This window comes from Meleagris gallopavo, chromosome 17, assembly GCF_905368555.1.
Source record: "Meleagris gallopavo chromosome 17, MGAL_WU_HG_1.1, whole genome shotgun sequence".
Taxonomy (NCBI): Eukaryota; Metazoa; Chordata; class Aves; order Galliformes; family Phasianidae; genus Meleagris; species Meleagris gallopavo.
In genome coordinates this window covers 11,147,532-11,159,164 of record NC_139420.1, presented here as the reverse complement: position 1 = coordinate 11,159,164, position 11,633 = coordinate 11,147,532, and the positions used below count along the sequence as shown (strand labels likewise).

The 11,633-nt window shown below is 55.1% G+C and overlaps 1 protein-coding gene across 1 annotated transcript; it reads right to left on the bottom strand.

Annotated features, from left to right (window-relative positions):
- Positions 1-35: 35 nt before the first annotated feature.
- Positions 36-11,626, bottom strand: THOC5 (THO complex subunit 5). Its single transcript, XM_031556001.2, has 20 exons — positions 11,489-11,626; positions 11,143-11,256; positions 10,533-10,676; positions 9,988-10,101; positions 9,262-9,359; positions 9,036-9,182; positions 7,036-7,150; positions 6,383-6,515; positions 5,245-5,322; positions 4,876-4,916; positions 4,267-4,366; positions 3,918-4,026; positions 2,342-2,443; positions 2,118-2,214; positions 1,810-1,924; positions 1,234-1,337; positions 1,054-1,141; positions 826-941; positions 530-720; positions 36-253 (listed from the first exon to the last, which is right to left on the bottom strand). Exons 2-20 carry the CDS (start codon positions 11,236-11,238, stop codon positions 190-192), a joined length of 2,052 nt encoding a protein of 683 aa, XP_031411861.1. The 5' UTR covers positions 11,239-11,256; positions 11,489-11,626; the 3' UTR covers positions 36-189.
- Between the last annotated feature and the right edge of the window lie 7 nt (positions 11,627-11,633).

Below are 11,633 nucleotides of genomic sequence, written 5' to 3'. Positions count from 1 at the left end.
GGTCCCCACACCCCAGCCATCCACACATACACACATTTCTTCCAATTCAGCATTTAATCCCTCCAGTTACAAAACCTCAAACGAGAGCCAAAACATCATAAAAGAAACTGAAATGATGGGAAGGGAACGTTGCAGACAAGATGAGGCTGGGTCCCAAAGCGATGCCCAGGCAGGGGAACCCAGCAGGACTCAGCGGTGGCTGAAGAATCCCTGAGGGTAGTTGAACTTGAACGGCTTCAAGCGCATGGGGCCCCTAGAAGAGAAGAAGAGGGACAGGTTGGCCATGGGGGTCTGCTTCCATCCCAGCAGGCCCAATGTGCTGGTAAGCTCAGCAGGCTCACAGAAAGGGACAAGTCCCAGGGTGCAGCTCGACTGTGCAGGGCTGACCCTCACAGGCAGCACAAGGAAAGGCTGAAAGGTGCCTTTCTGTCACCACATGCCTGGACAGCAATGCCAGCAGGGTCCCTGCCGGTATCCTCAGCCTCCTTTGCTCACTGCCTGCAGGAACAGCACAGCCCCAGGCTCTCACCTGACCAGGCGCAGGCACATCTTCTCCTGGGGGAACTCCTTGGGCCCCTCCACAGTGGTGTCATGGGGCTCTGTCTCCAGGTAGACATCTAGCACCATGCAGAGGCGCTGCAGCTGGTTGGTGAGGAGCTGGTAGCCCGGTTTGGGCCCCCACAGCTCCTTGTAGCACACGTTGACTTCACTCTCCATAGCCTGGCAGATGCAGATGTGTTGCAAGTTTGGTTTTCTGTTCTTCCCAGCCACCAGTCTAACCCTTACCAAGGTACAGAAGCACTGGGAGCTCCCCCAAATGCTTACCCGAATGTTGTCATCGTTGCTGCCGGTTCGCTCTCCTTTCCAGTTCAGGCAGAGGCTGAAGATGGGTGGCAGCGCGGAGTAACCAGGATTCAGGACCACAGCAACCTGGAGCTTGGCTGAGCAAGGCAAGGTAGAAACATCAACAACAGCCCACAGAACCTCCCTGGTGTGGAGGATTCAGGCAGCTGCTAACTATTTGCCATCGCCGGGGGAAGGAAACACACCGACCTGTTCCTCTCTCTATCAGGGCCATGTAATAGAGATGGGTGTCTTCAGCCAGCCCAGCCTCCACCACGTCTTTAGTGTAGGGCAGTTCCTGCAAGGGGAGATGACAGGGAGTGAGCAGCTGCTGGCTCCGAGGCACAGCACGGGAGCTGGAGGGGATCCAGCCTCACACTCAGCACCCACCGCGTAATCTTCGAAGGGGATGGCAGCCCACTTCACCAGGCGTGAGACGATCTTGGTAGGGAAGAGATGCTGGCACTCGCTGGACACCGGCACCACGCCATGCTCTGGAAGCAAGCACAAGGCTGAGCAGGGCAGGCTGGGGATGAGCTCTCTGCCTGCCCCGCAGGTGACAGCAGTACTGGGACCTGGGGACATTTTTTATCCTTCTGACAACTTCACCGGGCACCCAGAAAGCAGCAGCAGCCTCAAATGCAATTCTGCTGGCACTCACAACCTCGCAGCACGTGCCTGGTCTGCCCCAGGGGTGCCTGGTATGCTTGAGCGCGCCGTTTTCCTATTATCACAGCCTGAATAAACTCCCAGAGCCAGGATGGCTGGCTCTAAAGGGATGCTGGACATTGAGAGGGGCACAGCCACCTTCTCCCACCCCAAACATGGCAACCTCAGAGCCCTGACACCACAGAGTAGAGGGACAGTGGCAATGCAGACCCATAAAAGCCCTTCAAGGTGACACGGGTCAGGCAGTATTGCCGTGCAAGAAGATCCAGCCACTGCAGACCCTCCCCAAGCACTCACCAAGAGAAGCAAACTGCTTGTGGAGAGCCAGGCGGGATTGCAGCCTCGTCCTCAGCAGCTTCATGGTCATCTCCATGTGGCTCGCGCTCAGCGAGTTGTCTGCAGTGACAGTATGCTGTGGGAGCAGGGAGCATCAGCACCCTGCCAGGGAGCCAGGGTGCTCCATGGTTTGGGAGTGGCTGGTGCCAGCTGGAGCTCTGGAGTCTTAGGGGAACAGGAAGGGACACAAGTGTCCCCATAGCCTCCCCGGAGCCCTGCCAGCTCAGCCCAACATGCTGGTGGGGAGGGGAAGGAAGGGTGAGACGCACCTGAGGCTGATCCTTGGGGAAATGCAGGCCGCCCAGCTTCTGCACCCACACATAGGGATGCCCCAGCTCTGTCACATAATCACTCAAGGTCAGGATGCTGAAGAACAAAGAGGAAAGGTCACACCGCCAGAGCACTTCCTCCTCCGTGAAAGAGCAGGCATCACCTTCTTCCACCCCGAGCCAATGCCAACTAGCAAGACACCGGCTGCACGTGGTCCACTCACCCCACTTTGTCAAACTGGAACTGGTTGGCTGGATTGGGGGTTTTCTTCCCGTGGTCTCCTGGGTACAGGCAGCTCAGGAGGGAGTCTGGGGAGAGCAAGTCGCTGGCAGGAGAAGGAAGAGAAGAATCATGCAGCAGCCCAGGCCTCGTGTCTTTCCGGGGCACCTGCTAACAGGCTACGAGCCCAGAGACTGGGGATGGATGACCCCCAAGATGGGTTTCATGACCACAGTGGTTTTCCCATAGTTCTGCTCTTGAAAATCTCTCTCCTCCCTGGTTGTAAAGAAACTGGAAATCACAGTGCATCATCTCTCTGAGTTCCCGGGAGCTGCTCATAGGCACGCTGCATGAACTCTGAAACCTACTGATGGCAATCTGGGTATGGAAAAAACAGAAATCCATAGCATACAGAGGGCATGGCCTGGTGGCTGTTTGCCAGCCAACAAGCTACAGTATTCTTTTTTAGCAGAGGGATTTTACATTTCTTCATGTCTGACCACACTCACAAACCCTAGAAAGCACAAAGGGCTGTGGAGGATCTAGGCTGGGTCACAGGAGACTCAAGAGACATCCCCCTACCCCAGTGTCTCCTAAGCGAGGGGTCTCACTGAGGAACGAGTCAGGGCTAAGGAGACTCCTCTACATGATTTGTCTCAGCAGGAAGGACACACATCTGCCTGGCATAGTGGGGTTTGGGTACACACAGCGAAAAAGAACCCAGGAGGACTGGAAGGCCTCATGGGAACAGCCTGGGAGGCAGCAGCTGTTTACAGGTATTCCAGGCCACTTTCTCCTGCCTCCCTCTTCCTCAGCCACCTCCCAGCCTGGGAGAGCTTGCAGCTGACCCGAGCTCCCTGGGCAAGCTCCCAAAGCTGCCCAGTCCTCACACAGATCAGGCTTAAGCAGTCCCCAGGGAGCCCATGCAAAGGAAGCTGCATCACTGGTGCTGAGTGCAAGGTGACCTGCAGACCAACCAGGTGAAAGGAGCTGCCAGGTAACAGCTGCAGGAGGAAGGAAAGCAGTTTGGCTGCAAGATGGCAACCAAAGGCAACAAGGAGAGATTCCCCTCCGGCTCTCCCTAAGAGGTTCCCAGCCTGCCCTGTCCTGGTTTTGCCATGGGGGATGCGGCAGATGAAGAGGAGGAGGATGCCTGCAGCTGCAGCAGCTTGGCAGGGCTCCCAGAAAGGCCATGCTGCTGACAGAGAGGACACCGTCAGGGCAGGATAGATCTGCAAGGTGAAAGCACTCCTCACACAGAAGTGCAGAGGCTCTTTAGGGCCTCCTTACCATTATAGGAGGAATCAGAAGCTACAACTGCACAAAGATATCTATGATGCCCCACGTAAGGAGGAGAGAGGGGCTGAGGATAAAACCTCACCCACAGCACTCACAGAGCTGGGACTCACAGGGCATGGAAGGCTGTTAGCCTATAGCTCAGCAGAGGGACATCACCACCACACCTCTAGTGCTGCATCGCTGTGCTTACGAGCACAGCTGGGCAGGACATCAGGGCAGGGTGACTGTGACAAGCTCTGGGCCCAGCACAGGACCCATACACAGCCTGGGGCTCTCCTCACCCAGCACTGATGGCAGTCGTCAGCTCAGCAGCAGTGGTCACCTTGGTCTTCACAGTCATGATGTTGAGGTTCATCAAGTAGTAGAAGGTCAGGTGAAGCACATTCTCATCTGTGCCAGCAAAGAAAGAGAAATATTGCTTTATGCTCTGGCTTGGAGCACTCGGTACTCAGAGCTTCCTGTAGGAGGAAACACACATTCTTCTGCTGCCCTGCTAACAGAGCAAGGAACACACGCTGCTCTCTGCAGATCTGTCAGGGCCCTTCACACTCCAGCACGGAGCTGTGACCAGGTTGCTCCCTGACCTGCTCTCACACCCCTCTGTGCCCAGGGCCACCAGCACCAGTTTACCTTTGCACTTCAGGTCAATGGTGACAGACAGCGGGTGCCGCTTCAGCATCTCCTTGCGTTTGTCATCCAGCTGCACACCCAGGGTGGGCCTGCGTCGCTTCTGGGGGGAGCAGAACAGAACTGTCAGCTCTGTGCCAGCACTCCTCGAGAGCCCTTGGCCTCTCCTCCTCTTTTGCTGCTCTTTCCTTCCTTTCCCACCACTGAGTCCCAGTCTATCCCTGCTGGACTCCAGCCTCCCTGGCTGGAGACTATTTATACAAAGTGGAGCAGCTCCAGCAGGAGAGCTGCAGGGCAGACACTGCTGCGGAGGGGATGTGAGCAGGGCAGGTTTGTACTCCAGCTCTTCCGTGTTCAGGACAGAGATTGGAAATGCAGCCCCTCTCCTCCCAGTCAACACAAAGAGAGTGCCCAGCTGAGGCTGGTTCTTCCTCTTTGAACACAGATTTAATGCCAACACGCTTCCACACACACTGACAGTGTCCAAAAATGAGTCCACAGATCTATTCAGGCTCAGTAGCCCCAGCACCTTCCAGCTCACAGGTGCAAATGAATTTGTCACACCACACTGTGCTGGGAGAGGCCCCAGAAGGGGATGATATTATTCCTTACCGTGGTCTGCTCCTCCTCCATGTCAGAATCGCTCTCATCATCTAAGCAAAGAGAGAAGCATAAGCAAATCCCATGGTAAGGGGGTTTCCCCAAAGCCAGCAGGGCCACCAAGCCCTCTGAGACCACAGCTCTCCCAGGTTACCCTAATTCCTAGAGTAGGGACAAAGCAGGATGCAGGCAAACAGGGACATGACATCCTGCTCAAAAACATTCCCTCAGTACTAGGAGTCACTGCAACAGACAGGGGCCATGAACACCTCTCAGGAATGATGAAGGGATCAGGGTGATCAGCTCCCAGGGTTTTTATCCAGCATCTCCATGTACCCCAGAACACAGCCCCTCTGGCTGCAGCAACACCACCCTACTCACCCTGTGAGTCCTCAGGAGGCTTGTACAAGGCTTTGGCTTCCTCTACACTGCCTTCAATGGCCACAACAAGCTTCTTGTCTGTGGAAAAGACATGAAAATAAAGGCACGAATCCCACTCCTGCGTGGGAAAGACAGTAAAGGTTACGGGGCAAGCTGCCAAGGTTGGAGCTTGGTGGGCTACAACCCCAAAAGCACATGCCCGTATGGTGTTTATTAAGCCTACAGAAAGAAAGTCAGGCTGCAGCCCTGGCCCAAGAAGCTCTTGCTCCATGGCTGCACAAGGCAGAGCCCCATAAAGCTGTAACAAATGGTCAGCAGGAAGAGGTAGCTGTCAATAGGGCCCCGCAAGGCTAACGTGGGGCTGGATCTCCTGCTAGGATGGGGTCTGAGGAGGCAAAGCACAGCACTCTTAAAGACTGCTGCTGGAAGCCATCAATACCAAATTTTTTTTAATCAAGAACCAAGTGGGGCTAAAGTTCATCTAGCATGAAGAAAAAGCAAGGAGCTATCAGGGTTGTAGGTACCCATGCATAGGGAGCTGTTTAGGGCAAGAAACCCTGTTCTTGCTGAGCAGTGAGACTGCAGCTCTCACCTAACCCCAGAGATACAAACAGCCAGAGGGACCCTGAGCCCTGCTGGGAAATCCTGACTGAGAGGAGCTGGCTGCACAGAGCACCTCCAACAGAACTCAAAACACAAAGAGGGTGGATGCTTTCAGGTGAGCTGTGGGTCACTGCCTCTGCGGAGGCAGCAAAGACCCCATGCCTGGCTCCAGAGTCACCACCACTCCTGGGAGGCACAACCTGGCATCCATCCTACAGTCAGCAGCTCTCCAAAGGCAAGCAGCCATCCACGTCAACCTCGATGCTGAGGTGGGAAGCCAGCTTTCCAAGCAGTTCTTCCAGCAAAGGAAGCTGAGCAAACAAGGTTTCAAATGCTGCTGTCTCAGTGTGCTGGCCTTGGTGCCACCCTGCCGCTCTGGGCTCAGCAGAACGCAGCAGCGGAGCAGAAAGGAATGAACCACACCAACCAATTCTCCCCAGGGTAGTGCTTTCTGCAGGCAGAATGAAAGCTGGCCCACGAGGGGAGCGTGCCCCTCCACCCCCCCACAGCATTCCTGAGGATCCCTCGTGCTCACCACAGGCCTGACCATAGGCACTGGCTTGAACAAAAAGAACGTAGAGGGGTGGTGGCAGATGTCGGGCTGTCTCGTACTGCTTGTGTGCCTGGTCGAAAGGCATGAAGAGGTACTCCTGGACAGGCAGGGAGGCCTGGAGGAACAGCAGGGACAGCGTTCAGGACAGAATCAATTCCCACTCGACTCCCCCCCTGCACCCCAAGGCAAGTGGGAGATTGGAAGCAGCCAAGCAGCTGCAGCGCAGTGTGAAACGCAGGGGATGGCCACAGCAAAGCCACAGCACGGCAGGCAGGAAAACTTTTGGGTTTGAAAATAACCCAGTTCCTTCTCCTGCTCTTCCCTCCCGAGGTGATCACAAGGGGCTGGAGCTGCGTACTGCTCTCTGAGGAAAGGCCCATTTAATGAACTCTCCATCTGCAGTTCTGCAGGAGTTGCCGCATAAACAAGGAGGCTCTGGAGGAAACCCAACAAGGCAGGGAGCAGCTCTGTCACTTCTGCTTGCTCTGCCAGGATCTGACACTTTCAGGTTGGGATTCAAGCCATGTTGACTGGAAAGGAAAGGGCTCCAGATGCTGTCCCTACCCAACACAACCCCTGGGCACATCAAGTTGCTCCCAGAGGCCTTTCCCTTTCCTGCTGGGCTCAGCAAGTACCTGCATAATGCTGTTGAGGCGAGGCTGGAGGCTGCTCAGATACTCCTTTTTCACTTCAATCTCCTTCAGGATCTTCTCCTTGATGGTCTGGCATTCCTTGTACCTCTCTGCCAGTCTAGGGGTGGGAATTGGGTTAGCAGCATACAGCACAGTGCCACAGCCTGCCAGGGCCAGCTTGGGTCATCAGCCTCAGCTTTCCTGACCTAACAGAAGTCCGTGCAGGAACTCAGGGCTGACTCAGCGACACACAAAGCGCTCTCAATGCCAAGGACAGGTGGAGGCTGTCAAGAACTCTAAACAAGGGAGAGGAAGTGGAAGCTCAGCTTTGTGTTGTACCTGGGGGAAAGGCAGCAGCCAGAGCTTCCCTCAGCAGATCTGCTTCCAAAGCAGCTGCTCCCAGCAGCTGACAGGACATAAGTGGGATCCTCCAGACCCAACAAAGCTCCAAAGAAGGTTTCTCCACTTTGCGTCACTTCAGCTACAACTGAGATAAACTCCTGAGTGGAGGCTTAGCACACTAACAAGTGTTCCTCCTCATCTGGCTAGAAAGACAAGGAAAATGGAAATTCACCATGAGTCTCTGAGCTCTGGTTACAGTTCTGTTGAGGGAGAACACACACAGCCTCCTCACTGCTGTTCACTGCCACCTCTCACATAGCAGAGAGCTGCACAGAGAAAGCAGAGCTTTCAAGCACACTGCCTGAGAAGCACCTGATACAAGAGAGGGAACCCTGCTATGGAGAGCTCATGTGCTCCCCTCTTCAGCCCCTGCTCCCCACTGGATGAGGACACAACACAGAAAACGTCCCTGTGCTGGCTCAGCACAGCACAACAGCTTCTACACAAAGCAGGTCTGAAGTGCAGCTTTCAGACACCGCTGCTGAACTTCCTGCCATGGAGCAAAGCCCTGTCACTCCACTCACAGGCAACTTCTGGAACGGAGCCCAAACAAATCCAACACACCGCACAGTGGCAGAGCTGGGAACAGCAACGTGACCATGTGGAGGGAAACTAACAGCCCTAGCATTGCAAAGCGCCCACTGCGCTCCTGGGGCAGCTGAAAAGACAATTTCCCACCACAATGATGAAACGTGGTGCTCCTAAACATTGTGGGAGGAAGACTGGAAGTTACAAAGTTTCCCAGTGTTTTACTGTGCCACGGTGGGGCACGCTCAATTGAATTTTTCTTCACCTTTCACACAGCTTGCAATGAACGAGCAGCGCTAATGAGAATCTTAAATCTCCAGCTTGAGCAGTCCTCTGCAGGCTTCTGCAGCACCTCTTATTAGTCTGCTATTCTGAGCCGTGCTGTTCCCACAGCATCTACTGGCAGCTTAGACTGATCCTTCTGAAAAACCTGCTGGCTGTCACAAAGAATTATGGTACGTCTGGTTTTCACAAGGGGTGAATCTCCCTGTCTGGCCCGAGTCGGGGGAGGGCCGCTGGGGGTCAGATCCTGCACTGGGACGGTGCCACAAGCAGACAGACCAAGCGACTTAAACTCGTTCCTCACACCACAGCACAGCAGACAAAACAGTTACTGCTTTGCCCTACATGGCACATCTTGCAGAACAGGGCTCTGGGCTGAAGTGCATAACCGCCCATCCTTAAATATCACCGCCACGCTGGATGGACGCCTCATTCCCTGCTGCGATGGTCTCTGAGCAGACACACTGGTCACGCCAGAAACGAGCTATAAAATTAGTTTTCTCCTATTGATGTCTAAGAGCCAGCACTGATGGGCACTGCCTCAAGGAGTGAGCACATGTGGATTTCTTGGGATGGCTAAAGTACCTCTGCTGTCATAATGCAAGGGGTGAATCTTCGTAACGAGGACAGAGTCACACAATAAGTCTGCCACTTCCTCCACAGGGATCATTTTGAAGTGCTGTAAAAACCTTTATCTTTGCTGTTTGCTTTGCCAAGGGGCTGAGCAGCCTGGGCTGTCCGTAGGGAGCACCGTCCTGCAGCTCAGAGAGGGGGATGCAGAATGGACCCACCTCTTACGCTGCTCCAGTTCCCAGTCCAGGCGGGCAAGGGTCTGCTGGTGGGGTTCAGTCAGGGTGATGTCAGGTCGGCTGATTTCAGTGGGAGCCTCACTGTAAAACTCCTCCAGGCTCACCAGTTCGATCTCCTCATGCTTCGATCTGCAGAGACAGAACAACTGGATCAGGGAAGGGTGCCAAACGCACACAGCCACTCCTCCTCCTCCCCAGTCAAACTCACTTGAACTCCAGGCATTTGGTGATCTCTTTCTGCAGGTGCATCACCTCATAAAGCAAATTCTGGAGCTGCAGGTGATAGGCATCAACCTTCTGCTTTGCCTAAAACACAGACACAGCCAGTGACCACAGCAGGAAGGGACATATGCAGAGAGGATGCACACATGGCAACCCCAGTGCTGTGAGGACTCTGTTACCACCCAGGAAGGGGAAGTTTTGGGGAATGGAAGGACTCAAAAGGAAAAAAGACATTTTCAAGGACTGGGAATGCAAACATTCATCGCACTACATTGATCCTGGTGCCTTCAAGGAAGACAGCCTGGGACAGCAACAAAGCAGACCTGCTAAGGTACATGGGCCAGAGCTCGTTCTGTTTCTGTATCCTCAGTAATACAGTTAAACATTGCTCAAATGTTGCAAAAAAAAAATCTTTCAGAAGCATGGCTAAGACTTCTGGGGCCAATCAGCAGATGTTTCTCAGGCTTGCAGCTCACCAGGCTCAAGACCATCTGACTCACCCTTACATGATAGGACAAGATGGCCCTCTTTTGTAAGCCACTGCAATTACAGCCTCTGCCTTCCTGCAGAAAAGCCTCCTAGCAAACCTCCAGCACAGAAAGCACCACCTGGCTGTGGTTTGGTTCTGCACATGCACACACAGGAAGCAGAAACTGCTGCATCTCTGCTCTTTAGAACCCCCCCCGTCCTGTGCTCACTGCCCACTCCGTACCTCATGGGTCTGATCTCGGCCCTTCTTCAGCCGAATGTGAGCCAGCCGATTGAGCTTCTTCAGGGTCATGAAGTGCACACAGCTCTGAACGCGTCGCTCGTCTATCTCAGAGGCCTGAGAGGCAGGAGGGAAATGTCTGAAGCAGCACAGACTCACCACAGAGCCCCTGCTGCAGCCCTTTCTTTGAGCACTGAGACAAGTGGGGCTCTGTGCTCCTCTGCAGGGCAGTGCTGATGTTACTGGGGCTCCTGGGGAGCCTCGTGTTGCTGGACACAACTGGATGGCTTTCCGGTATCCACAGGAGATCAATTCTGCCCCTGGGAATCCCAACCCATCAGCACACTTCCCAACCATGCCTCAGAGGTCAGTAATTCTGAGCAATGACTGCTCAGTCAAAGACCACACGCCTCAGCTTCATCATACATAATTTTATTTAAGACAGACTGCTCCTTTTTCCTAATTTCCCCCAGAACACGGCACAGCTTCTGCTCCTTTCAGATTACCTGAAAAATAACAGAAAACCAAGCACTCAGGATTCTCCTTACATTGTCCTTGACGCCTCTGCTCTTTAGCTCCTGGATTTCTGCCATGAGCCTCTGAAGCTCCTGGCACGTCTCTTTGTAGAGTTCATAGTCCTTGATGGGGTCCCGGAGATCCACCTCACACTCCTCACTGTAGTACCGAGCATCCTGCAAAGGGCAAAAGTACCTGCACTGCTCGCTCCCACATGTTTGCAAAAAAGGGCAGTGGGAAACACATGGCCAGGGCTCAATTCTTTGCTGCATTAGCTTGAGATTTCATACACTGAATGACAACTCAGTAACCAACACAGGACACAAACACCTGGAAAACACAGGCTGCCTGTTAATGTAGTTAACGTGAGCTGAAAGGGGTGCCTGTGCTGCTGCAGTGTGCCGAGGTTACAGCAGAGAAGCAGCCCCGGGAGCTGACAGAACTTTGGCCCTGAGCCTCATGTGAGCGTTCCGAGGTAACCCAGGAACCCCGAGGGCCCTTCCAGCCTTCTGCTCACTGCCTCCCTGAGCACCGCGTGTCCTCAGCGAGTCAGAAAGGCAGAGGTGCAGTTCAGTTTCAGAGGTGCTGGGGGTTGGCTCTGACCCAGCACCGTTCAGCACACCATTCCCGGCCACACTTTACCTGCTCGCCATCGGCCTTGCCCCGCTTGCCCTCCTGCGGGCCCCCATCCGTTCGGATCACTTTGGGCTTCCTCTTCTTGCTGGAGTCCGAGGACATGGCGCTGCCGGCCGAGGGCTGCGGACGGGCGGTAAGGCTGCGCTGCGGGAGGCCCTGAGCCAGGCCCAGGCGAGGCCTCCAGCCCTGCTACCCCCTGGGGCACCGTGTCCCGGCCCTTCGCCTCCAGCTCCCCACTCCCTACCCCAGTACCCCCCAGTACCCCTAGGGACCCCCGGGACCCCCGCCGTCCCGCCCCTGCCCGGCCAACACCCCTCACACCGCCTGGGCTCTGGCGGAACCCCGCGCTCACCCCGCCACCCGCCTCAGCTCCCCCCGGAAGTGACGTCACGGAGCAGAGGAGCGCGGCCCAGAGAGATGCGGTGACAAGCGCCCCCTGCCGGGCAGCCCGCTCTCGGAGGACCGTGGCCAGAAGCGCCTGACTGGAGCTGCACTGG

Excerpts from the sequence above, each read along its gene's own strand:
- THOC5 (XM_031556001.2), bottom strand. The coding sequence starts at position 11,238 with ATGTCCTCGGACTCCAGCAAGAAGAGGAAGCCCAAAGTGATCCGAACG. Across the intron at positions 4,027-4,266 it reads CATTGACCTGAAGTGCAAAG|ATGAGAATGTGCTTCACCTG; the intron begins GTAAACTGGTGC and ends TTGCTGGCACAG. Across the intron at positions 942-1,053 it reads CCTGATAGAGAGAGGAACAG|CCAAGCTCCAGGTTGCTGTG; the intron begins GTCGGTGTGTTT and ends TGCCTTGCTCAG.